The sequence below is a fragment of the Panulirus ornatus genome, chromosome 39 (genome assembly GCF_036320965.1).
Source record: "Panulirus ornatus isolate Po-2019 chromosome 39, ASM3632096v1, whole genome shotgun sequence".
NCBI lineage: Eukaryota > Metazoa > Arthropoda > Malacostraca > Decapoda > Palinuridae > Panulirus > Panulirus ornatus.
The window spans coordinates 11,662,577-11,690,280 of record NC_092262.1 but is presented as its reverse complement, the minus strand read 5'-3'; the positions used below and the strand labels follow the sequence as shown (position 1 = coordinate 11,690,280).

The window sequence follows — 27,704 nt, the reverse complement described above, 5'->3', positions numbered from 1 at the left end:
GCAGAGATCCAATCGCTATTGAGTGATATGTTGAAAGACAAGCCACCGACATCTTCCTTCATACCCTTCGCAGTGTACTGAGGAACTCCCATCTTAGCCCCCACTTCTGTCTATCATCAAATCCTTCCCAGTTACTTAAAGCACTCCATCTCCTCCAGGCCCTCCCCACCCAAGCACTCTCAAACCATTCTTTCTCATCTCCCTACTACATCTCATTAACTTGCCCATATTCATAGTCTCGCACCTTTCACACACACACACACACACACACACACATTCCAAGATGTTTTTGATAACTGGTAACCATCAACATTTGTAGGGGTTATTTTCCTGGAACACAAATGCTGGTGTCAGTTTCTCTCTCTCTCTCTCTCTCTCTCTCTCTCTCTCTCTCTCTCTCTCTCTCTCTCTCTCTCTCTCTCTCACACACACACACACACACACACAGGTAGCACCAGGAGTAAATGAAAAATGGTTTAATTTTCTCAAATGCATGTTCTAGCTGTCATGTATAATTCACAGAAACCAGAGTTGCCTATCCATAATCAGGCCCCACAGACCTTTGTATGGTTTCTCTTTCTCTGCTTCATATGTCATGGTTCAGTCCAATTACCGCCTGTTACCCCCAGTAAACCTTGTTACTCTAATTCGTTCTTCCCTATGCATACCTCATACCTTCCTCCATATTCAGGTCCCTACCCTTCAAAGAACCTTTCACTCGGTCCTCCCATCTCCATTTTAAGCTCCCCCTTTTCTTTATTCCCTCCACTTCTGACGTACATCCTGTTAGTCAACCTCTTCTCACTCATCAAACCATTCCAGTACCTATTCAGCCCACTCAAATGTTTTCACACTCTTCTTGTTACCACACTTTTATCTCAACGTATCATTTCTTACTCAATCAATCTTCTTCACAACACACATTGTTCTCATGCATTTAATTTTTGAGCACATCAACCAGTACAGTGAACAGAGGAGACAGAACTCTCACAACAGTCATAAGACTTTAATGAGGCCAAAACTGTTGATGTGTACTTTCATCTTGTCATAGTCAGTATAGGTATCATATGGCTTAGAGATACATAGACCCCATGATGCTGTTTGCAGGGGGAATATTGTCTGAACATTTTATGAGATATAAGAATCATGCCAAAAAAAAAAAAAAAAAAAAAAAGCTGAAAGAGCTTAAGGGCATGTTTTTTGTGAATGGACTGGGACTAAGGACTCCATCCATTGTGTAGGGCATTTGGTATATGATAGGAGGGAAAAGGATTTTGTAAGGGCTGTTCTGTGCTTAAGCTTATGGGCATATTAGTGCTTAGTGGAACTAGTACCACACACCGGAACTTTAATATTGAGCTGGTACTCAGTTTGCTTGTTTGTTAACCTCAAATTTCCAGTGCTTACCAAAGGGTTAAACATCCATTTTAAGGACATTTTGGAGGATGATTGTCATTTTAGGATTTCAGTTTCTTCCACAAATAATTCATTATTTTTTCCTCAAGATATGTTAGTTTCTTTTAAGAATAATTCACTATTTTAAAGGTTTACTGTATAAGACAATGAGAAAAGTACATGCTTAGTTTTTGCGTACCTTAGTTTTGATAATGATAAATTATATTTAAATTTTTACAGGTTAACGTAAAAGAAACCTTTGTATTTGTGCATTATGAACACAGAAAATATTAGTTGCTGTATTCATTATGTTTTGAGTATTTCATAATTTCCAAGGACTTGCTCTTGGTCACAGATTTTGGGTTGGCTAAGGAATATATCGACCCAACGACAAACAAGCACATCCCGTATCGGGAGCACAAGTCTCTAACGGGAACTGCCCGTTACATGTCCATCAACACACACATGGGTAAAGAGCAATCTCGGAGAGATGACCTTGAGGCATTAGGGCACATGTTCATGTACTTTCTTCGTGGTTCACTCCCTTGGCAAGGCCTAAAAGCTGACACGCTCAAGGAACGATACCAGAAGATTGGTGATACTAAGCGAGCTACACCAATTGAGGTCCTGTGTGAGAATTATCCTGGTGAGTATGCTATGTAAGAGTTTTTTTGTATTAATGTATGGAATGCTAAGAAGTGGCCGTAAACCCAAATATTTGATATTAAATTGATTTTTGTCATAAAAAGTGTTCTTGACCAAATTAATTTAGCCTCTTGTTATCTGTGTCTTATCCTACATCAGTAGCGGTATTATGTATAGAATCTCAGAACTGGTATTGGAAAATTAGCAGCCACTGTCTTACATAAGCAGTAGTTGTAAATTAGTCTTGCAATCATATAAAAGTTGCATGTTAATTTAAAGAATCCTTCATCACCTTTAAATCATTGTCCACTCGCTGATATCTTGCAAAACATTTTTTAGCCCTGACATAACTACATCATTCCATAATTCATCACTCCTCAATGCTCCTGACATTAATTGTGTAATATCGGAGATTTATCATGCTTTAATACCTTGTTATTTCAAAATCAGCAGACTAATTTACTTGTAATTTTAGTATTTCTGGTTTCCTCGTCTCCCTGAATTCCTCATCTTTCATTGTCTTCCATTTTTATGCCTGTGCTTTCTTAAGGTCATTTTGTGCACTTGTAACATGGAAGATTTAGGTAAACTGTAGCTCCACCTCATGAAAACTGTTAAAAGATGCTTGCATTCATGCATGCACGTGCACACAATCTTTTGCCAATAAGCTTCATTGATAATTTAAGGTACATTTTAAAACCTCTAGCTTTGCTTAAGCCTAGAAAAATTAAGAGAGGGTAGGGAAACTAGCAAGGCCAGCTGGACATTGTTACTGAACACAAATAAAGCTAAATGATAAAGATATCCTTTTCCAAAAGAAGGAACAGAGATGGGGGCCAAGTGAGGATTTTCCCTCTAAGGCTCAGTCATGTCGTGCATGCTACCTTGCTAATTATGTTAGTTTGGGATGTTATGAAAAATTATTTAAAACACAGCTAGGTTATTAGTTTTATCACTGGAAAGGAACGGTTTAGTTGGAGTGTGAATTTGAATGAAGAGAACTTAGAGGAAGTGAAGTATATGAAATACATAGCAGTGATTGGAACCACAGGTACTGAAGAGAACCATAGGGTAGGTGAGGGGCAATCACAGAGGTGGAGAATCCAGGCTGTGGAAATGAGTTATTTGAAGGGAGCATGTGGGACGACTGGATGGAATGAAGGAAGTAGTGAGGTGGGTGTATGAGAGATTTAGAATAACTGGGAATGTAAAGGGAATCAGTTGTGGTTAGAGTGAGGGAAATTTTAGGCCTGTGAAAAGAATGCAAGATGGGGAGTTTACAAGTAGAGTGTAAGTTAGTATGATTAAAGTGGTTGGTGTGAAAGGAAGACAACCAGTGACATAGGGAAATAGAGTGGAAGAGCACTGGACATAGGGAAATAGAGTGGAAGAGCACTGGAGGGAGAGCAATGGAGGAAGAATGCATAGATTGGTGTATGCACGGGAGACATGTAAGGACAGGGATAAGTGGAGACTCTCTTTGCTGTGGCTAGTTCCTTGATGTGAGTTGTCAGAGAGAATGGGTGACAGAGATGTAGATAGGTAGGTTAAGAGAGCTGAAGAGGGTGTGCTGAAATGATTTGGACATATGGAGAGAATGAGTGAAAAGAGGTTGACGAGGATAAATAATTTAGAAGTAGACGGGACGAGGAAGAGACAACTGGGAAAAAAGGATGGAGCTTAAGATGTTTTAAGTGCTCAGAGCCTGAATGTGCAGGAGGGTGAAAGGTATGCATTGGACAAAGTGAATTGGAGGAGTGTGGTAAATAGGGGGCAACCTGCAGTCAGTGAATTAAATGAGGGCATATAAAGTAGGCAGGGGAAACCATGGAAAGGTCTTTGGGGCCTGGATGTGAACAAAGGGTTTTGGTTTCAATGTATTACTCATGACAGCTAGAGAATGGATGTGAGCAATTGAGGCCTTTCTTCAGCTAGAGAATGGATGTGAGCAATTGAGGCCTTTCTTTCTTTGTCCCTGGCACTGATGCAGGAAATGGCAGACAAGTATGAAAGAAGAAAGAGAATATCATATAAAAAGAAAGGTATTAAGGTGATGCAGGAGGGCCCTTGCTGGTGGCATGGATGCTTTTAATTAATTTAATCATATGATGATTATGGTGTTTTACTTGGTTTGATTATGTTTTATATATGCTGAAGCACATTACACATTTTACAGTTTTTTTCCATCCGAAAATTTACATATACCACAGGTTTTAATTTACATAGAAACAGGGCTTTTTCTCCAACTCTTTTTGGTTCTACATTTCTAGCATGGTAAAGGGTGAATAAGTATAAAAGAATCTATGTCGTGCAATATTTACATATTTACAAATCATTTACATATGTGCATTACACTTAACTGCTGGAGAATGAATGTGAGCAGATGCGGCATTTCTTTGTCTGTTCCTGTCACTACCTTGCTGATGTGGGAAATGGTGATCAAGTTAGAAAAATGAATCATTTATTCACACAGAAAATTATTTATTCGAAAAATGAAAAAAAGAAGAGATTTTGTTTCTTTTATTGTAAAATTGGCTTCAATAGTTGCATTGTAAATCTGGCTTTTCATCAGGATGATGCAATTACAACTTATGGGTGACAGTGATGTGTGATATTTTTTTCCAGCCATGTTGTTAGATTGCTGGTGAGATCATTTGATATGGAAGCATACATCAGCTGGGAATTTGAAATATTTCTGCCAGAATCTTTGCGAGTTTTTGGCATGTCACATCTGTCACATCATCTTTTTCTGAGTGTGAAGTTGAATTTGTTGTTTTATATTCTGATGTATCATATCTATTTCTTCCGCAGAGGAGATGGCAACATATCTTCGATATGTACGGCGACTAGATTTCTTTGAAACTCCAGACTATGATTACCTGAGGAAGCTTTTCCAGGATCTTTTTGAACGGAAAGGCTATGTTGATGATGGTGATTTTGACTGGACTGGAAAGACCATGGTATGTTTCCATAGAAATTTATTGTTTTTTGAAAGAAAATGTGAGGGTAGTGTTGATAGGTAAATAAATGCTATACAGAACTTAGATGTAGTAATGATGAAGACAGGATGTTCAGTAAGATAAACTAATATATTTTTACAAACACATGCAGCCTACAGAATATTTAGCCAATATGCGACAGCTAAGAACTGCTGCTCCTTCTGATCGGGTGAAAACCAGATCTGATAAGGTTTGTTATCTGATCTTGTCGTAATAACTGAACTGATGTAGAGACTAATATCAGTAAGCTAGTTTATACAGGTATTGGTAGTGTAAACGAAGTTGAGTATATAAACAGCTTGCTTACTGTCAAACCCTTAAGCAGGTTGAAGTCCTTCAACCTATATACATACTAGTGTATGTAAATGACAGTTGATCATGCTTTTGGGTTTGAACTAGCTTACAGGAGTGGGTAGAATAAATAATCCTTGGTAAGTAAGCACTTTCATCATTAATTTTGATCCTTAGTTGTGTTGATTCCTTTGAGAAGTTTTTAGCCTGTTGAAGAAAAGTGTTGATCCTTTTTAGATAGCAGTCTAGCTTAGGATTTACCACATTTTAAAGTCCATAACTGTGTGCTGTTGTGATCCTCCCCCTTTCATATTAATGTATATATATATATCTATATCTATAGGGAACTGTGGTTTCAGTGCATTACACATGACAGCTAGAGACTGAACAAATGTGGCCTTTTTTGTCTATTTTCCTGGCGCTACCTCACTGAAGTGGGGGGACAGCAGTGCTGTTTCCTGTTGGGTGGGGTGGCACCAGGAATAGATTGAAGGCGAGTATGAACATGTATATGTATGTGCTTGTGTATGTATATGTATGTGTATGGTCTGGAGGGGGGATGCTATTTCATGTGTGGCGGGTTGGCAATGGGAATGGGTGAAGGCAGCAAGTATAAATATGTACATGTGTATATATGTATATGTCTGTGTATGTGTATGTATGTATACGTTGAAATGTATATGTATGTATATGTGCGTGTATGTGTGTTTATGTATATATATATGTATGTGGGTGGTTGGGCCTTTCTTCCTCTCTTTCCTTGTGCTACCTTGTTGATGCAGGAAACAGCGGTTAAGCATAAAAAAAAGGCATTTATGTGTATGTGAGTGGATGGGTTGTTCTTCATCTGCTTCCTTTATCAAGTATGATAAATAAATAATGAATATATTATTTATCATTTTTTTTTTTTATTTTGCTTTGTCGCTGTCTCCCGCGTTTGCGAGGTAGCGCATATTATTTATTATTATTACATATATAATAGTATATATATATATGTATATTATCCCTGGGGATAGGGGAGAAAGAATACTTCCCACGTATTCCCTGCGTGTCGTAGAAGGCGACTAAAAGGGGAGGGAGTGGGTGGCTGGAAATCCTCCCCTCTCATTTTTTTTTAATTTTCCAAAAGAAGGAACAGAGAAGGGGGCCAGGTGAGGATTTTCCCTCTAAGGCCCAGTCCTCTGTTCTTAACGCTACCTCGCAAATGCGGGAAATGGCGAATAGTATGAAAAAAAAAAAAAAAAAATATATGTATATATATATATATATATATATATATATATATGTAATCTTTGAATTTTTTAAGTAATTGCTTAAAGAATGATTGTAATGCTGTACTAGAAGGTTGAAATATTATTGTATATTCATATGTATTGTATTCCTGTACCAGATGATTGAGTTATTATATATTCTTATCTACTGATATTTTCAGATATCATTTTAGAATGTATTGATTAATGAAATTATGCAACAAGGATAAAGTATGTTTTAACCAAAATTAATGAATTCTTACTAAATTTATAACATTGCATTAGAGACAGTCTAGTTATATCCATATACTATATTTCATTGCTTATACTGGATTCACAAGTGGTGAATGTGTGTGTCTGAAGTATTTTTGCAATCCAAAACATGAGAGAATCCCAAAGAAATGGCACATGACAAAACCTGAAATTTGCTGAATTGTACCAGAATAACACAAGTGTATACCATGTGAATTGCTTAATTTGTGTTCCTATGAATTCAAAAGAATTTTTGATTTGAAATTAGAAAGGATTTAACATAGCCAAAGAAACACGTGTGTGCCACCCTAGTGTTCTCACCAGATCTTTCTCCCAAACATTGAGATCAGCTTACATACCAAGATATTAAAGTAAAAAAATATTTCTCTCATGAATTGAAAGAACATTATATAAGAACAATAAAGAACCAAGAAACAAATGCTGTATTCCTCGACTTAACGAGGGTGAAATAACAAAATTGGAAGTGTACAGTATCACAACACTTGGTTCGACATGGGTTGAAAACTTAGAATTGGTGAATGATTTGGTAAACACCATTTTTATTAAAAAATTTTCCTGCAAGTCCTAAGTAGATGTGATTGTGTGTGCATATGTGTGTCTCCCCACGAAAAAGAAGTAAAGATAAAAGTAGTTTCATATATTTTCTCTAAATAATTTTTGTCAGAGAACCTACTGAAGAGAACTGCTTAGCAAAAATTTATGAAAAATATAATTTACCATATCATCTTATTGGTCATATGTTTGAAACGAAGGATGGTGAGAAGTAGCTAATTATTCCATCTCCTGTGTAAGTATGTAGTAACAGACTTTCAAAGATGGATGAAGCTGTGCAAAGTGAGGAACAAACCCCATATCATTGAAACATGATGAGGGAGGCCATGGGAACAAAATTGACTAGACTGAAGCAAATGAAGATACACTATTCTGTATGTACAAATGAAATTATATAGATTACCAAAAGTGCTTGAAAATGTGTTTTATGAATAGTTTACAGTTGCCTGTATATTGGAATATTGCAGCCAGATTTAGCTTTGCACAGAAGCCCATCTTTAACTTTGCACAGAAAGCTGAATTAGTCAGATTTGCAGATCCTAAAGATTGATTTCTAGGACAGTTACAGTCAGTTGTTGTAATTAATTGGTATTGAATTCATACATCATTCACCAGGTAGGGATTGCTAAGCTTCACAGTATGCTGCAAAGACTGTTAAACATCCAGACATCATGATGGTCTTTTTTTCTTTACTTTTTTTCTATGTGGATGTGATGTTGGCAAATTGAATTTTTTTCCTAGTGGGCAACCTATGAACTATAAGAGTCAGTCTGGCATGATAGGAAAACTCTTGTAGGTCCTATCATACTGACTTCCTGTGATAGATGTATGATAAGGGTTTTGTCAGACAGGAATGATATTTCCCCAGAAATGTGCTAATTGAGTTGGCATTCTTTAACCAGGAAGTTTTCTTCTTGGTATGTAAAGTTATTAGTCTCTATTTCTTGCTAGCTATTAATAGTATTAGTTCCTCAGCTTTATAAGCATGTAGTTTGTGTTCAGGAAGCACTGATTTAGTAGAATATGGGACTTTAACCATCAAATTGTATCATTGTAAATTACCATCTCCTGTGTCTTTAACTTTAGGCTTATTTTAAGCTCTCGAAGACGTTTTACTTTTATTCATGAATTAGGTAAATGTGCATCTTGAGAACCATTTATACTATTAAGATTAGTAGAGGATATACATGATTGCCTTTTGGTAGCAGGAGAGTTGCTGGCCATTTATGTCTATGTGGAAAAAAATATTCTCATGGATTAAAAAGAAGAAAATTTTCTACTCTAAACATTGTGTATATAGAGCATTTGCACCATCTATGTTTGATATTACCTGACAGTACTTTTCCATGGCCATCTGTTGCCAGATGGAGGTAATAATGAGATGGCAGCCACTACATTTGTTTGATAGCTAGGATTGGTTGTCTTGCATGGAATAGTTGTTTCGAGTGGTGAATACTTTTTTTTTTTTTTTTTTTTTTTTTTTTTTTTTTTTTTTTTAAGGGTTACTCTGGGTATATTGTTTTCCAATTTTTGGAAGCATTTATGTCAGCAAGTACAGATCCCATAAAAATACCAATAAAAAGATGTTCTGGAAGGAGGTAAATAGGGTGCGTAAGACAAGGGAGCAAATGGGAACTTCAGTGAAGGGCGTAAATGGGGAGGTGATAACAAGTAGCGGTGATGTGAGAAGGAGATGGAATGAGTATTTTGAAGGTTTGTTGAATGTGTCTGATGACAGAGTGGCAGATATAGGGTGTTTTGGTCGAGGTGGTGTGCAAAGTGAGAGGGTTAGGGAAAATGATTTGGTAAACAGAGAAGAGGTAGTAAAAGCTTTGCGGAAGATGAAAGCCGGCAAGGCAGCAGGTTTGGATGGCATTGCAGTGGAATTTATTAAGAAAGGGGGTGACTGTATTGTTGACTGGTTGGTAAGGTTATTTAATGTATGTATGACTCATGGTGAGGTGCCTGAGGATTGGCGGAATGCGTGCATAGTGCCATTGTACAAAGGCAAAGGGGATAAGAGTGAGTGCTCAAATTACAGAGGTATAAGTTTGTTGAGTATTCCTGGTAAATTATATGGGAGGGTATTGATTGAGAGGGTGAAGGCATGTACAGAGCATCAGATTGGGGAAGAGCAGTGCGGTTTCAGAAGTGGTAGAGGATGTGTGGATCAGGTGTTTGCTTTGAAGAATGTATGTGAGAAATACTTAGAAAAGCAAATGGATTTGTATGTAGCATTTATGGATCTGGAGAAGGCATATGATAGAGTTGATAGAGATGCTCTGTGGAAGGTATTAAGAATATATGGTGTGGGAGGCAAGTTGTTGGAAGCAGTGAAAAGTTTTTATCGAGGATGTAAGGCATGTGTACGTGTAGGAAGAGAGGAAAGTGATTGGTTCTCAGTGAATGTAGGTTTGCGGCAGGGGTGTGTGATGTCTCCATGGTTGTTTAATTTGTTTATGGATGGGGTTGTAAGGGAGGTAAATGCAAGAGTCCTGGAAAGAGGGGCAAGTATGAAGTCTGTTGGGGATGAGAGAGCTTGGGAAGTGAGTCAGTTGTTGTTCGCTGATGATACAGCGCTGGTGGCTGATTCATGTGAGAAACTGCAGAAGCTGGTGACTGAGTTTGGTAAAGTGTGTGGAAGAAGAAAGTTGAGAGTAAATGTGAATAAGAGCAAGGTTATTAGGTACAGTAGGGGTGAGGGTCAAGTCAATTGGGAGGTGAGTTTGAATGGAGAAAAACTGGAGGAAGTGAAGTGTTTTAGATATCTGGGAGTGGATCTGTCAGCGGATGGAACCATGGAAGCGGAAGTGGATCATAGGATGGGGGAGGGGGCGAAAATTTTGGGAGCCTTGAAAAATGTGTGGAAGTCGAGAACATTATCTCGGAAAGCAAAAATGGGTATGTTTGAGGGAATAGTGGTTCTAACAATGTTGTATGGTTGCGAGGCGTGGGCTATGGATAGAGATGTGCGCAGGAGGATGGATGTGCTGGAAATGAGATGTTTGAGGACAATGTGTGGTGTGAGGTGGTTTGATCGAGTAAGTAACGTAAGGGTAAGAGAGATGTGTGGAAATAAAAAGAGCGTGGTTGAGAGAGCAGAAGAGGGTGTTTTGAAATGGTTTGGGCACATGGAGAGAATGAGTGAGGAAAGATTGACCAAGAGGATATATGTGTCGGAGGTGAAGGGAAGGGGGGAAAAAGAGGGAGGACCCAAAAAGGGGTGGAAAGATGGGGGTGAAAAAGATTTTTTGTGATCGGGGCCCTTTAAACATGCAGGAGGGTGAAAGGAGGGAAGGGAAAAGGGGTGAATTGGAGCATGTGGTATTTCCGGGGTTGCGTGCTGTCAAAGGGGGTTGAACAAGGCAGGTTTAAGCGTTGGGGTAACCCTTTGGGAAAACTGTGTAGGTAAAGATATTGGCGTGTGTGGATTAGTTTACTTTTGATGGGGGGGGGGGGGTTTGGGCCATTTCTTTCGTCTGTTTCCCTTTCCGGTTTCCTCGCAAACGCGGGAGGGGCAGCGACAAAGTATAAAAAAAAAAAAAAAAAAAAAAGCTGAAAGAGCTTAAGGGCATGTTTTTTGTGAATGGACTGGGACTAAGGACTCCATCCATTGTGTAGGGCATTTGGTATATGATAGGAGGGAAAAGGATTTTGTAAGGGCTGTTCTGTGCTTAAGCTTATGGGCATATTAGTGCTTAGTGGAACTAGTACCACACACCGGAACTTTAATATTGAGCTGGTACTCAGTTTGCTTGTTTGTTAACCTCAAATTTCCAGTGCTTACCAAAGGGTTAAACATCCATTTTAAGGACATTTTGGAGGATGATTGTCATTTTAGGATGTCAGTTTCTTCCACAAATAATTCATTATTTTTTCCTCAAGATAAGTTAGTTTCTTTTAAGAATAATTCACTATTTTAAAGGTTTACTGTATAAGACAATGAGAAAAGTACATGCTTAGTTTTTGCGTGCCTTAGTTTTGATAATGATAAATTATATTTAAATTTTTACAGGTTAACGTAAAAGAAACCTTTGTATTTGTGCATTATGAACACAGAAAATATTAGTTGCTGTATTCATTATGTTTTGAGTATTTCATAATTTCCAAGGACTTGCTCTTGGTCACAGATTTTGGGTTGGCTAAGGAATATATCGACCCAACGACAAACAAGCACATCCCGTATCGGGAGCACAAGTCTCTAACGGGAACTGCCCGTTACATGTCCATCAACACACACATGGGTAAAGAGCAATCTCGGAGAGATGACCTTGAGGCATTAGGGCACATGTTCATGTACTTTCTTCGTGGTTCACTCCCTTGGCAAGGCCTAAAAGCTGACACGCTCAAGGAACGATACCAGAAGATTGGTGATACTAAGCGAGCTACACCAATTGAGGTCCTGTGTGAGAATTATCCTGGTGAGTATGCTATGTAAGAGTTTTTTTGTATTAATGTATGGAATGCTAAGAAGTGGCCGTAAACCCAAATATTTGATATTAAATTGATTTTTGTCATAAAAAGTGTTCTTGACCAAATTAATTTAGCCTCTTGTTATCTGTGTCTTATCCTACATCAGTAGCGGTATTATGTATAGAATCTCAGAACTGGTATTGGAAAATTAGCAGCCACTGTCTTACATAAGCAGTAGTTGTAAATTAGTCTTGCAATCATATAAAAGTTGCATGTTAATTTAAAGAATCCTTCATCACCTTTAAATCATTGTCCACTCGCTGATATCTTGCAAAACATTTTTTAGCCCTGACATAACTACATCATTCCATAATTCATCACTCCTCAATGCTCCTGACATTAATTGTGTAATATCGGAGATTTATCATGCTTTAATACCTTGTTATTTCAAAATCAGCAGACTAATTTACTTGTAATTTTAGTATTTCTGGTTTCCTCGTCTCCCTGAATTCCTCATCTTTCATTGTCTTCCATTTTTATGCCTGTGCTTTCTTAAGGTCATTTTGTGCACTTGTAACATGGAAGATTTAGGTAAACTGTAGCTCCACCTCATGAAAACTGTTAAAAGATGCTTGCATTCATGCATGCACGTGCACACAATCTTTTGCCAATAAGCTTCATTGATAATTTAAGGTACATTTTAAAACCTCTAGCTTTGCTTAAGCCTAGAAAAATAGAAAAATTAAGAGAGGGTAGGGAAACTAGCAAGGCCAGCTGGACATTGTTACTGAACACAAATAAAGCTAAATGATAAAGATATCCTTTTCCAAAAGAAGGAACAGAGATGGGGCCCAAGTGAGGATTTTCCCTCTAAGGCTCAGTCATGTCGTGCATGCTACCTTGCTAATTATGTTAGTTTGGGATGTTATGAAAAATTATTTAAAACACAGCTAGGTTATTAGTTTTATCACTGGAAAGGAACGGTTTAGTTGGAGTGTGAATTTGAATGAAGAGAACTTAGAGGAAGTGAAGTATATGAAATACGTAGCAGTGATTGGAACCACAGGTACTGAAGAGAACCATAGGGTAGGTGAGGGGCAATCACAGAGGTGGAGAATCCAGGCTGTGGAAATGAGTTATTTGAAGGGAGCATGTGGGACGACTGGATGGAATGAAGGAAGTAGTGAGGTGGGTGTATGAGAGATTTAGAATAACTGGGAATGTAAAGGGAATCAGTTGTGGTTAGAGTGAGGGAAATTTTAGGCCTGTGAAAAGAATGCAAGATGGGGAGTTTACAAGTAGAGTGTAAGTTAGTATGATTAAAGTGGTTGGTGTGAAAGGAAGACAACCAGTGACATAGGGAAATAGAGTGGAAGAGCACTGGACATAGGGAAATAGAGTGGAAGAGCACTGGAGGGAGAGCAATGGAGGAAGAATGCATAGATTGGTGTATGCACGGGAGACATGTAAGGACAGGGATAAGTGGAGACTCTCTTTGCTGTGGCTAGTTCCTTGATGTGAGTTGTCAGAGAGAATGGGTGACAGAGATGTAGATAGGTAGGTTAAGAGAGCTGAAGAGGGTGTGCTGAAATGATTTGGACATATGGAGAGAATGAGTGAAAAGAGGTTGACGAGGATAAATAATTTAGAAGTAGACGGGACGAGGAAGAGACAACTGGGAAAAAAGGATGGAGCTTAAGATGTTTTAAGTGCTCAGAGCCTGAATGTGCAGGAGGGTGAAAGGTATGCATAGGACAAAGTGAATTGGAGGAGTGTGGTAAATAGGGGGCAACCTGCAGTCAGTGAATTAAATGAGGGCATATAAAGTAGGCAGGGGAAACCATGGAAAGGTCTTTGGGGCCTGGATGTGAACAAAGGGTTTTGGTTTCAATGTATTACTCATGACAGCTAGAGAATGGATGTGAGCAATTGAGGCCTTTCTTCAGCTAGAGAATGGATGTGAGCAATTGAGGCCTTTCTTTCTTTGTCCCTGGCACTGATGCAGGAAATGGCAGACAAGTATGAAAGAAGAAAGAGAATATCATATAAAAAGAAAGGTATTAAGGTGATGCAGGAGGGCCCTTGCTGGTGGCATGGATGCTTTTAATTAATTTAATCATATGATGATTATGGTGTTTTACTTGGTTTGATTATGTTTTATATATGCTGAAGCACATTACACATTTTACAGTTTTTTTCCATCCGAAAATTTACATATCCCACAGGTTTTAATTTACATAGAAACAGGGCTTTTTCTCCAACTCTTTTTGGTTCTACATTTCTAGCATGGTAAAGGGTGAATAAGTATAAAAGAATCTATGTCGTGCAATATTTACATATTTACAAATCATTTACATATATGCATTACACTTAACTGCTGGAGAATGAATGTGAGCAGATGCGGCATTTCTTTGTCTGTTCCTGTCACTACCTTGCTGATGTGGGAAATGGTGATCAAGTTAGAAAAATGAATCATTTATTCACACAGAAAATTATTTATTCGAAAAATGAAAAAAAGAAGAGATTTTGTTTCTTTTATTGTAAAATTGGCTTCAATAGTTGCATTGTAAATCTGGCTTTTCATCAGGATGATGCAATTACAACTTATGGGTGACAGTGATGTGTGATATTTTTTTCCAGCCATGTTGTTAGATTGCTGGTGAGATCATTTGATATGGAAGCATACATCAGCTGGGAATTTGAAATATTTCTGCCAGAATCTTTGCGAGTTTTTGGCATGTCACATCTGTCACATCATCTTTTTCTGAGTATGAAGTTGAATTTGTTGTTTTATATTCTGATGTATCATATCTATTTCTTCCGCAGAGGAGATGGCAACATATCTTCGATATGTACGGCGACTAGATTTCTTTGAAACTCCAGACTATGATTACCTGAGGAAGCTTTTCCAGGATCTTTTTGAACGGAAAGGCTATGTTGATGATGGTGATTTTGACTGGACTGGAAAGACCATGGTATGTTTCCATAGAAATTTATTGTTTTTTGAAAGAAAATGTGAGGGTAGTGTTGATAGGTAAATAAATGCTATACAGAACTTAGATGTAGTAATGATGAAGACAGGATGTTCAGTAAGATAAACTAATATATTTTTACAAACACATGCAGCCTACAGAATATTTAGCCAATATGCGACAGCTAAGAACTGCTGCTCCTTCTGATCGGGTGAAAACCAGATCTGATAAGGTTTGTTATCTGATCTTGTCGTAATAACTGAACTGATGTAGAGACTAATATCAGTAAGCTAGTTTATACAGGTATTGGTAGTGTAAACGAAGTTGAGTATATAAACAGCTTGCTTACTGTCAAACCCTTAAGCAGGTTGAAGTCCTTCAACCTATATACATACTAGTGTATGTAAATGACAGTTGATCATGCTTTTGGGTTTGAACTAGCTTACAGGAGTGGGTAGAATAAATAATCTTTGGTAAGTAAGCACTTTCATCATTAATTTTGATCCTTAGTTGTGTTGATTCCTTTGAGAAGTTTTTAGCCTGTTGAAGAAAAGTGTTGATCCTTTTTAGATAGCAGTCTAGCTTAGGATTTACCACATTTTAAAGTCCATAACTGTGTGCTGTTGTGATCCTCCCCCTTTCATATTAATGTATATATATATCTATATCTATAGGGAACTGTGGTTTCAGTGCATTACACATGACAGCTAGAGACTGAACAAATGTGGCCTTTTTTGTCTATTTTCCTGGCGCTACCTCACTGAAGTGGGGGGACAGCAGTGCTGTTTCCTGTTGGGTGGGGTGGCACCAGGAATAGATTGAAGGCGAGTATGAACATGTATATGTATGTGCTTGTGTATGTATATGTATGTGTATGGTCTGGAGGGGGGATGCTATTTCATGTGTGGCGGGTTGGCAATGGGAATGGGTGAAGGCAGCAAGTATAAATATGTACATGTGTATATATGTATATGTCTGTGTATGTGTATGTATGTATACGTTGAAATGTATATGTATGTATATGTGCGTGTATGTGTGTTTATGTATATATATATGTATGTGGGTGGTTGGGCCTTTCTTCCTCTCTTTCCTTGTGCTACCTTGTTGATGCAGGAAACAGCGGTTAAGCATAAAAAAAAGGCATTTATGTGTATGTGAGTGGATGGGTTGTTCTTCATCTGCTTCCTTTATCAAGTATGATAAATAAATAATGAATATATTATTTATCATTTTTTTTTTTATTTTGCTTTGTCGCTGTCTCCCGCGTTTGCGAGGTAGCGCATATTATTTATTATTATTACATATATAATAGTATATATATATATGTATATTATCCCTGGGGATAGGGGAGAAAGAATACTTCCCACGTATTCCCTGCGTGTCGTAGAAGGCGACTAAAAGGGGAGGGAGTGGGTGGCTGGAAATCCTCCCCTCTCATTTTTTTTTAATTTTCCAAAAGAAGGAACAGAGAAGGGGGCCAGGTGAGGATTTTCCCTCTAAGGCCCAGTCCTCTGTTCTTAACGCTACCTCGCAAATGCGGGAAATGGCGAATAGTATGAAAAAAAAAAAAAAAAAATATATGTATATATATATATATATATATATATATATATATGTAATCTTTGAATTTTTTAAGTAATTGCTTAAAGAATGATTGTAATGCTGTACTAGAAGGTTGAAATATTATTGTATATTCATATGTATTGTATTCCTGTACCAGATGATTGAGTTATTATATATTCTTATCTACTGATATTTTCAGATATCATTTTAGAATGTATTGATTAATGAAATTATGCAACAAGGATAAAGTATGTTTTAACCAAAATTAATGAATTCTTACTAAATTTATAACATTGCATTAGAGACAGTCTAGTTATATCCATATACTATATTTCATTGCTTATACTGGATTCACAAGTGGTGAATGTGTGTGTCTGAAGTATTTTTGCAATCCAAAACATGAGAGAATCCCAAAGAAATGGCACATGACAAAACCTGAAATTTGCTGAATTGTACCAGAATAACACAAGTGTATACCATGTGAATTGCTTAATTTGTGTTCCTATGAATTCAAAAGAATTTTTGATTTGAAATTAGAAAGGATTTAACATAGCCAAAGAAACACGTGTGTGCCACCCTAGTGTTCTCACCAGATCTTTCTCCCAAACATTGAGATCAGCTTACATACCAAGATATTAAAGTAAAAAAATATTTCTCTCATGAATTGAAAGAACATTATATAAGAACAATAAAGAACCAAGAAACAAATGCTGTATTCCTCGACTTAACGAGGGTGAAATAACAAAATTGGAAGTGTACAGTATCACAACACTTGGTTCGACATGGGTTGAAAACTTAGAATTGGTGAATGATTTGGTAAACACCATTTTTATTAAAAAATTTTCCTGCAAGTCCTAAGTAGATGTGATTGTGTGTGCATATGTGTGTCTCCCCACGAAAAAGAAGTAAAGATAAAAGTAGTTTCATATATTTTCTCTAAATAATTTTTGTCAGAGAACCTACTGAAGAGAACTGCTTAGCAAAAATTTATGAAAAATATAATTTACCATATCATCTTATTGGTCATATGTTTGAAACGAAGGATGGTGAGAAGTAGCTAATTATTCCATCTCCTGTGTAAGTATGTAGTAACAGACTTTCAAAGATGGATGAAGCTGTGCAAAGTGAGGAACAAACCCCATATCATTGAAACATGATGAGGGAGGCCATGGGAACAAAATTGACTAGACTGAAGCAAATGAAGATACACTATTCTGTATGTACAAATGAAATTATATAGATTACCAAAAGTGCTTGAAAATGTGTTTTATGAATAGTTTACAGTTGCCTGTATATTGGAATATTGCAGCCAGATTTAGCTTTGCACAGAAGCCCATCTTTAACTTTGCACAGAAAGCTGAATTAGTCAGATTTGCAGATCCTAAAGATTGATTTCTAGGACAGTTACAGTCAGTTGTTGTAATTAATTGGTATTGAATTCATACATCATTCACCAGGTAGGGATTGCTAAGCTTCACAGTATGCTGCAAAGACTGTTAAACATCCAGACATCATGATGGTCTTTTTTTCTTTACTTTTTTTCTATGTGGATGTGATGTTGGCAAATTGAATTTTTTTCCTAGTGGGCAACCTATGAACTATAAGAGTCAGTCTGGCATGATAGGAAAACTCTTGTAGGTCCTATCATACTGACTTCCTGTGATAGATGTATGATAAGGGTTTTGTCAGACAGGAATGATATTTCCCCAGAAATGTGCTAATTGAGTTGGCATTCTTTAACCAGGAAGTTTTCTTCTTGGTATGTAAAGTTATTAGTCTCTATTTCTTGCTAGCTATTAATAGTATTAGTTCCTCAGCTTTATAAGCATGTAGTTTGTGTTCAGGAAGCACTGATTTAGTAGAATATGGGACTTTAACCATCAAATTGTATCATTGTAAATTACCATCTCCTGTGTCTTTAACTTTAGGCTTATTTTAAGCTCTCGAAGACGTTTTACTTTTATTCATGAATTAGGTAAATGTGCATCTTGAGAACCATTTATACTATTAAGATTAGTAGAGGATATACATGATTGCCTTTTGGTAGCAGGAGAGTTGCTGGCCATTTATGTCTATGTGGAAAAAAATATTCTCATGGATTAAAAAGAAGAAAATTTTCTACTCTAAACATTGTGTATATAGAGCATTTGCACCATCTATGTTTGATATTACCTGACAGTACTTTTCCATGGCCATCTGTTGCCAGATGGAGGTAATAATGAGATGGCAGCCACTACATTTGTTTGATAGCTAGGATTGGTTGTCTTGCATGGAATAGTTGTTTCGAGTGGTGAATACTTTTTTTTTTTTTTTTTTTTTTTTTTTTTTTTTTTTTTTTTTTAAGGGTTACTCTGGGTATATTGTTTTCCAATTTTTGGAAGCATTTATGTCAGCAAGTACAGATCCCATAAAAATACCAATAAAAAGATGTTCTGGAAGGAGGTAAATAGGGTGCGTAAGACAAGGGAGCAAATGGGAACTTCAGTGAAGGGCGTAAATGGGGAGGTGATAACAAGTAGCGGTGATGTGAGAAGGAGATGGAATGAGTATTTTGAAGGTTTGTTGAATGTGTCTGATGACAGAGTGGCAGATATAGGGTGTTTTGGTCGAGGTGGTGTGCAAAGTGAGAGGGTTAGGGAAAATGATTTGGTAAACAGAGAAGAGGTAGTAAAAGCTTTGCGGAAGATGAAAGCCGGCAAGGCAGCAGGTTTGGATGGCATTGCAGTGGAATTTATTAAGAAAGGGGGTGACTGTATTGTTGACTGGTTGGTAAGGTTATTTAATGTATGTATGACTCATGGTGAGGTGCCTGAGGATTGGCGGAATGCGTGCATAGTGCCATTGTACAAAGGCAAAGGGGATAAGAGTGAGTGCTCAAATTACAGAGGTATAAGTTTGTTGAGTATTCCTGGTAAATTATATGGGAGGGTATTGATTGAGAGGGTGAAGGCATGTACAGAGCATCAGATTGGGGAAGAGCAGTGCGGTTTCAGAAGTGGTAGAGGATGTGTGGATCAGGTGTTTGCTTTGAAGAATGTATGTGAGAAATACTTAGAAAAGCAAATGGATTTGTATGTAGCATTTATGGATCTGGAGAAGGCATATGATAGAGTTGATAGAGATGCTCTGTGGAAGGTATTAAGAATATATGGTGTGGGAGGCAAGTTGTTGGAAGCAGTGAAAAGTTTTTATCGAGGATGTAAGGCATGTGTACGTGTAGGAAGAGAGGAAAGTGATTGGTTCTCAGTGAATGTAGGTTTGCGGCAGGGGTGTGTGATGTCTCCATGGTTGTTTAATTTGTTTATGGATGGGGTTGTAAGGGAGGTAAATGCAAGAGTCCTGGAAAGAGGGGCAAGTATGAAGTCTGTTGGGGATGAGAGAGCTTGGGAAGTGAGTCAGTTGTTGTTCGCTGATGATACAGCGCTGGTGGCTGATTCATGTGAGAAACTGCAGAAGCTGGTGACTGAGTTTGGTAAAGTGTGTGGAAGAAGAAAGTTGAGAGTAAATGTGAATAAGAGCAAGGTTATTAGGTACAGTAGGGGTGAGGGTCAAGTCAATTGGGAGGTGAGTTTGAATGGAGAAAAACTGGAGGAAGTGAAGTGTTTTAGATATCTGGGAGTGGATCTGTCAGCGGATGGAACCATGGAAGCGGAAGTGGATCATAGGATGGGGGAGGGGGCGAAAATTTTGGGAGCCTTGAAAAATGTGTGGAAGTCGAGAACATTATCTCGGAAAGCAAAAATGGGTATGTTTGAGGGAATAGTGGTTCTAACAATGTTGTATGGTTGCGAGGCGTGGGCTATGGATAGAGATGTGCGCAGGAGGATGGATGTGCTGGAAATGAGATGTTTGAGGACAATGTGTGGTGTGAGGTGGTTTGATCGAGTAAGTAACGTAAGGGTAAGAGAGATGTGTGGAAATAAAAAGAGCGTGGTTGAGAGAGCAGAAGAGGGTGTTTTGAAATGGTTTGGGCACATGGAGAGAATGAGTGAGGAGAGATTGACCAAGAGGATATATGTGTCGGAGGTGAAGGGAACGAGGAGAAGAGGGAGACCAAATTGGAGGTGGAAAGATGGAGTGAAAAAGATTTTGTGTGATCGGGGCCTGAACATGCAGGAGGGTGAAAGGAGGGCAAGAAATAGAGTGAATTGGAGTCATGTGGTATACAGGGGTTGACGTGCTGTCAGTGGATTGAAGCAAGGCATGTGAAGCGTCTGGGGTAAACCATGGAAAGCTGTGTAGGTATGTATATTTACGTGTGTGGACGTGTGTATGTACATGTGTATGGGGGGGGGGGGGGGTTGGGCCATTTCTTTCGTCTGTTTCCTTGCGCTACCTCGCAAACGCGGGAGACAGCGACAAAGTATAAAAAAAAAAAAAAAAAAAAAAAAAAAAAAAAAAAAAAAAAAAAAAAATGTCATTACCATCCAGGAAGTTCAGAGTGGATTTTAATTAGATTTGAATGTTCCATCATATGCTTACCCTTCACCCTTTTGCAGAAATTGCCTTTATGCCTAAAGCTTGGTTTTTCTTATTATATTAAGCCAACATACAATGTAGGTTATGTACAAAATATCACTGTATATTTATTCTTTTGAAAACATGAGTCAACTCACTAAGGGTTGTTATTGTCACATACACAAAAGATCATACTCACAGTCTTAGCATAACCTTGAGCACCCGAAAGTGTTAAGGATTTTTTTTATTACTGGTTGTAATTTGACAACTGTAATGACCTTGGCAGTCGATAGGCATAAAGCCCAGCCAAATAAGCAGCAACGAAGAATGATATCACTACTCCTCTTGATATGTGAAAATGATATGCCTGAAGACATGGACTCCTGCCTGCTTTTGCAGATAATGCAAAGGCCATGAAGGAAGTGAAAAGCATGGAGGATTGCATCACCTTAGAAGGGGACCTTGTCAAATTCCAAAGATTGTCTGAAACTTGGTTGATGAAGTAAAGTCTGAGTAGCTGTAAAATGGCAGGAATGTTCACAGTCAGTGAGAGAAGGCTTCAGTATAATTATCATCTATCAGGAAGTAAGTCGCAGGAATCTTTATGTAAGAAAGACTTAAGAGTTGACATTATTACTATCCTGTCACCAGAGTCCCACCATGGGAAACTAGATAAGGATACTAGCGGTCTGCTAATAAATATTAGAATCGGTGTCAAGTTCATAGATAAGGAATTATTGAGTGTGCTGTTCTCATCACACTTAAGGCCATAACTAGAATATGCTTCTCAAGCTTAGTTACTGCACCTAAAGAAGCACGAAGAATTAATAGAGAATGCCCAGTGGAGAGCAACATAGATGGTACTAGAATTAAAGGAGCTGACTTACAGGGAATGGCAAGACTTCAGATTTGTTTACCTTGGAAGACAGAAGAGCAAGGAGTGACATGATCACAACCTTTAAGTTTTTAAACTAGATTGATGATATATACAGTGAACAGTTCTTCAAGAGATGTAGGGATAGAACAACCAGAGGGCATAATGGGAAATTAAGAAGATTTTTCAAAAAGATGTGAGGAAGTACTGTAATAGTATAAGAATGGTGAATGACTGTAGTAAATTGACTGAAGACATGCTGAATGTAGATAGCATACAGGGTTTTAAGATATTGTGTGATGAAGTGTTTTAAAGAGATGGGGCCTCATGAGTGTAAAACTTCCTCCCTGTACAGTACAAATCGGTCAATACTCAGTCTTGTCTGAGAATATAAGGGGAATGTTTTGCTTTACATGGCCCTTTTTTTTTTATTATTGTGTAGTGCATTTTGGCATTATGATGATATAGATCTAGAGAAGCACCTGAAGGCCTAGAGAGAACCTGGTGTATGAATTACTTGTTTTTTTTGTAATTGATTAAGAAAAGTAGTAAACCAGTGATATGCCACCTATGATTCCTGGCCTCCTCCATATTGCTTACTGCCAACTTCTTGTAACAGCTAATCAATATTTAATCATTTACAGTAAATGTTTTACAGGTTTTTATATGTGAAATTAAATATAATGTAAAAGGATTGCTACAAGTAGTAGACATAAGGGGAATCATTGTATTTATGAAGTTTTTGCTTGCTTAAGATCTTTTATTATCTAAATGAAAATGTACTTTTTTCTGTGGCGCTTTTGAAATTTGATTTGTCCACAGCATTTTGTAGATATACCATACCTTCACAGTTTACTTTATATGTTTCAAAGGGAAGTTACCTTTAGTGTTTTTGTCTTATTCAATCCAATTTTTTTTTTCTAAGATTTGTAATGCCTGGGAAAGTTGATTGATTCATACAAGATGTTTATGTAAGCTTTTTAAATGTATGTCTGTTAACTGTATTATTTCTCTATTTTAATCATGTCACTTTGGTTAGAATGAATTTGTAAACATATTTACCCTCTAGTCTCTACTTATTGTGTAATTTGACTTCAACATTATGTATACTGCTTTAAGAAACAAAATGAAAGGATTTCATATTGAATGGACTTGTTGCAATGTAGATATTTCATTTTGTCTGGGGAAAAACATGCACTTTCATCTCTAAGAGAACACCTGGTCTTACAGTCAACACCAGTTGGGTCAACGCAGACAGGCACAGAGGTGATAGTGTCACCGAGCAGAGAAAATCGAGAGAGGCATCCAACAGCAACAAAGGTAATCTTAAACATCAATCTTGTTTCCATTTTACCTTTTCAGATCAGCTGGGGACGCATTTGGTTGAAGCTGTAGGGTATACTTCAGTTGGAGCCATTTGTTGCTCTGCTATCATAGTCTTCAGTAACATTGTTTAAACTGTGTTTGAATAGGGCTTAACATTATCCCTCCAGTTGACAGGAGTAGTGAAGAATGGTGGGGGGCCTGAGAAGGGGGCTGCTGTTGGGCCAGGTGATGGCAAGGAGGTTCAGAACCCCACTGGCCCACAGCAAATACTACTACCGTGGACACCAACGCAGCAGGCAGAAGACACCACCCCACAGCCACCCCCGGTCAGACATCATGTATGTTCCGACACTACCTCCTCACGGTTTGAGCTACAGTGCAATAACCTGGGCACTTCAGATTTGTGAAATTACTTTGATTAAGCAAATTTTTTCCCTCATACAATGTTTGTTTGATTAGCAATGTACAAACACTTGTCAAAATTAATGATCTTTCTGTGCACTGTGAAAGACTGTGGAGGAGTGTGAGGGGCCTGTGTGATTTTGAATGACGACACAGCACCATGTGTGGCTTCCCTGCACTCACACACTGACACCAAGTGTATTGGCTACCTCACATTGCAGCAATCTTCCTCACTCCTCTACATCACAAACTTTCCTACCTTTAAAGTTATATATTTGGCAGTAATTAGTAAATAAACTTAGACACTGACTTTATTACTAAACACTAAAAATATTATAGCTGCTGTGCCCAAGGATAAAGTAATTTGATATGCAATGTATTCAGGTGTCTTTTGAAATAACATTTTCAATGCCCATTCCAAAGCTTGAGGTAGTGTCAGAACATGATGTCTTCACTGGAATTTATAAAGCTATTGTATCAAAATATCAAGTAAACTATTGTTAATCTAGTCACTAGTGGATGCATTCATTGTCACAGCCACAGTTGCATGTCCTCTCCACACAAGTGAACTATTATTTTGGTTAGATGAATATGATAGTGGCTGCTGGAAATAACAAACTGATTGGCATGATATTCTTTTACATGGATTATTATTATTATTATTATTATTATTATTATTATTATTATTTTTGGCATAGAATATAAGTATAAAAGTATTTATATCAGTTGCTCAGAGCTGCTGTTCTGATTGTCTAGAGAATCACATCCATAGGTCTCTTGCGAGTCTTGATAACAGTTAAAGAATGCAGGGATTTAATTTTTTTGATATACCTATTCATTAATTTTTAGTGTCGGAAAATTTTTTTGTCCCATTTTATTCAGTTCATAATGAAATTTAGTTTGATATGGTGGCCTTTTTTGAGGTACTAAAGGTCAGAAAAACCAATGTTGAGGACCTTTCTCTTCTTGATATTGCCAGGAGAAATCTGAAGGGGAGGATTTACAACTAATGCAGGTAACTCACGTGCACAAAGTAGGTTAGACTTTTGATATCAGATGGATTAAAACCTTTTACAAGTCACTCTAGGTATGTCCATTGGGCTTGCTGTAATCAGTGCACCTTGTACGTACTGGCTATGTTCATTCTGTGACAAAATAGCCCTCTGGATAGTAAGAAAATTGGCTTTGTCTTTTTAGTAGAGTAATGTAAAAAGGGCTTCTTAAGAGAAAGAATAGGCCAGTAGCCTCACATGTAGTAAGTCATTTGGAAGAGAGTAGTTTCTAAGTAGGTATGACTTGTATTTTTCTATGATATTCCCATTGTCATTAGGAAATGCAGTACTGTACTTCTTGCTAGATACCATTTAATGCCAAGATGAATCTGTAGAACGGAACATAGTTTTAATGATTGTATGCTGATGGCTAGTTCATAACACATATCATATTACAAGTCATGCTGAAGGATTTGCTTACAAGTTTTATTTATGAAGATGACTGTGATGATGGGTTAGGTCGCTGATCCAGCATAGTGATATACTAAGTGGACTGATTTTAGCCATCCAGTGTTGCCTCACTTCCTCTTTATTATGTAGGTAGGTAGGTGATGTGTGAGGTTGGTTGGTAGGTGGTTGTTGTTTCTGTTGCTGTTGTTGCATGCGTGCATCTCACGGCCACGGGGCCAATATTACAGGGCGGCACCAAGGGTACAGCAGCCTGGCCTGAAACCCCCAAGCAGGCAAGCAACATGTTAGGCGGCAACCTCACCCCTGCAGACCGCCACGGCTCCGTCCAGGTAATCCCACTTATGGCGACGGGCCTGCTGAATTCCTTACCTTTGCTGCTTCTTGCTGCCAGATCACCTCTTATGAACAAGGGATTTGGTATACACAAGGTAAATTTTTCCTCATTTTTGGGAAAAATTTTCCTTGATGTTTCCAGCCAGTGCTCAGAATTGGTGATTATGTGTCAAGTTTCCTTACCCTCTCCAGAAACAGGTCTTAAAGTAGTCATAGAGCATGAAAGAAAACCTTTCCCTCTCTATCCACAGGGGTTATTTTACAAGTCTTTAGCTTTTCCATTGCTTTTTCCCGGGCAGCTTTGAGGACATTTGTATGTATGCAGTAACAATAATATCATTATTTAAGATATTGACTATTGATATTAACTAATTTTAAAACTCATTGTTCTAGATTAGTAGTAATCCTTAGTATTTATTGCTTTGTTCTGGTTGATTATGTACTGCATTTCTCTTAGATGTTATGAAATTTTATTTAAAACACACACACACACGCACTCAGAGGAAATGATAATTAAGTGAAGTTGTAAACAGAATAATATTCTTTGTTTTAGATGGAGCAATCATTGAAGTTTATGGCCAAGTTAATGAAATGTTTAGAAAAGTACAGAGCATGCAGGAATTAATACTTTTTAGCTAAAAGAAATTTTAGAGAAACTCGAAGACATAGACTTTGACAATTTAACCCGAAAGGATCTAATTGAAATGTGGGTGGCATACATAAAAATTAGAAAGATTGACAAAGCAGGAAGAAGTGAATTATTTTTGGTTCGGAAGAATATCATACTCTAGAAAAGATATAAAAGTGAAAGAAAGAAGAAATGCCTCATACAAACTTACTGGATACTAGAGAATTTCCAGATGCAATTTCATTGATGAAAGAAGAATTGGTGGTTATAATGAAGGCTTCATGGGGTAACCAGTTAAGGTTGTGTTTGACTTGGAATCATGTAGCCAGGAGGTACTTAGATGCACTGAGAAACTTCATGATTAGGTGTAATTTAGTGGGGATTCATCAGATTTAATAAAGGAAGAGAGGGAGACCTTAAAGCATACAATCGCAAGACAAAAAACTGGAGACACTGAATGTTGCAAGAGGGAAGATTGGCCACAACAACATTACAGAAAGAGCAGGAGTGTTTAGAGATTGTAATGTCAACTGATTGTAATGTATATGAAGGTTAATTGATTAATTGTTAATGGTAAGGAGCTGGATTTCAAGGATCATGTAGTGGAAAGTGCACTGAATATTGTTGGAGTTATGGAAACAAATCTAAGTATAGAGACCTCATCTGTTCTGCCTAGAAGGTTGCATAATGGCAAGAATACAAAGAGAAAGCAAAGATGATCGAGATTGGTGCTCCTAATAACAGATAGCCTAAAGTTTCAAGACATGTCAGAGATGACACAGTCAGACAGTACATAATGGGAAGGGTAAACGTAGGAAGTGCATAATGGTGATAGTATTATGGAATCCTTCAAGAAATAGCTACAGATTAGAACAAATAAGCAAAGAAAAAGGAGTCAGGATGTTAGATGAAGCATTGAAACATTCAGTTCACAGAGATGTTGAAGTACTGATGATAGGGAATTTCAGTTATGTAGAGGTAGACTGGAGGAACAAGAAACAGACTTGAGGAATTTAGATTCTCATGGTAATAGGAAGTCATGCTGACACAGGTTTCTAGCCTCTACTGGAATTTCCGACATCAACATTCCATTGAGCATTGTAGGACAAGAGGGACTGGTACACCGTCATTGCTAGATCTCATGTTCACTCAAATGTTTGTTTGTGGAGCCTATTCTGGAAAACATGGTCATGTACCGCTGAAGTTTGACTATGTGTTAGATGAGGTCATTAAAAGAGCAGAGGTTAGACAAGACATGAAGAGGAGGTACAGTCATGGAAACCTACATAGACTTAAACAGTTTCTTTGGTAACATTTTGGAAAATGGATTTCCACAGCCAGGAACCAGGTCTTTGTGGTGAAAGGCTCTGTGAAGTTCGTGATGAAGGAGTAGGAACATGGATACACCAGCCTCAAATACAGAGGAACTGGTAAGAAAGAAGGAATAATGGGTAAATGAAAATTGTCTGAAAAGAAAGGAGGTTTGAGATGTGTAGTTGGTAATATTTAAGATCCAGCCAGCCAGTATTTGCAAGGTCTAAGAGGGCAAGGAGCAAGTATACCAGGATAAGAAAGGAGGAACAAAAACTTCAAAAAGTATTTTGAGCAAGGTAAGAGAAAATCCAAAAATTTTCGATAAATTCACCAGGACACTGTTGTCAGTTGAAGAACTGATAATCAGACTAAGGGATTCAGTGGGAAGAATTGTAGGGAATGATGTAGGATGTTTTGGGAGCTAGATAAGAAGCTCATAAGAGTTATAAAATTGAAGATGCTATAACCCTAACACTTTTGAAATGAAAATGGGATGAACAGGCACTGAACTACAGACCAGTTTCACTGCTGTGTTTTCTTTAAGGTTCTGAAA

At 37.6% G+C, this 27,704-nt stretch overlaps 1 protein-coding gene across 3 annotated transcripts in view; it reads left to right on the top strand.

Annotated features, from left to right (window-relative positions):
• The window catches only part of gish (casein kinase I gish), a 133,276-nt gene that overhangs the window by 86,928 nt on the left and 18,644 nt on the right, over window positions 1-27,704 (top strand). For 2 of the 3 annotated variants that reach the window (XM_071685098.1, XM_071685096.1), the window contains 3 exons: window positions 1,751-2,041; window positions 4,852-5,000; window positions 5,152-5,268. In XM_071685098.1, coding sequence (XP_071541199.1) covers window positions 1,751-2,041; window positions 4,852-5,000; window positions 5,152-5,253 — 542 coding nt within the window. In that variant the 3' untranslated portion in view covers window positions 5,254-5,268. Of the gene's footprint in view, window positions 1-1,750; window positions 2,042-4,851; window positions 5,001-5,151; window positions 5,269-22,915; window positions 23,006-25,103; window positions 25,206-27,704 lie in introns of those variants that run through there. The other variant, XM_071685099.1, reaches the window with a different exon arrangement.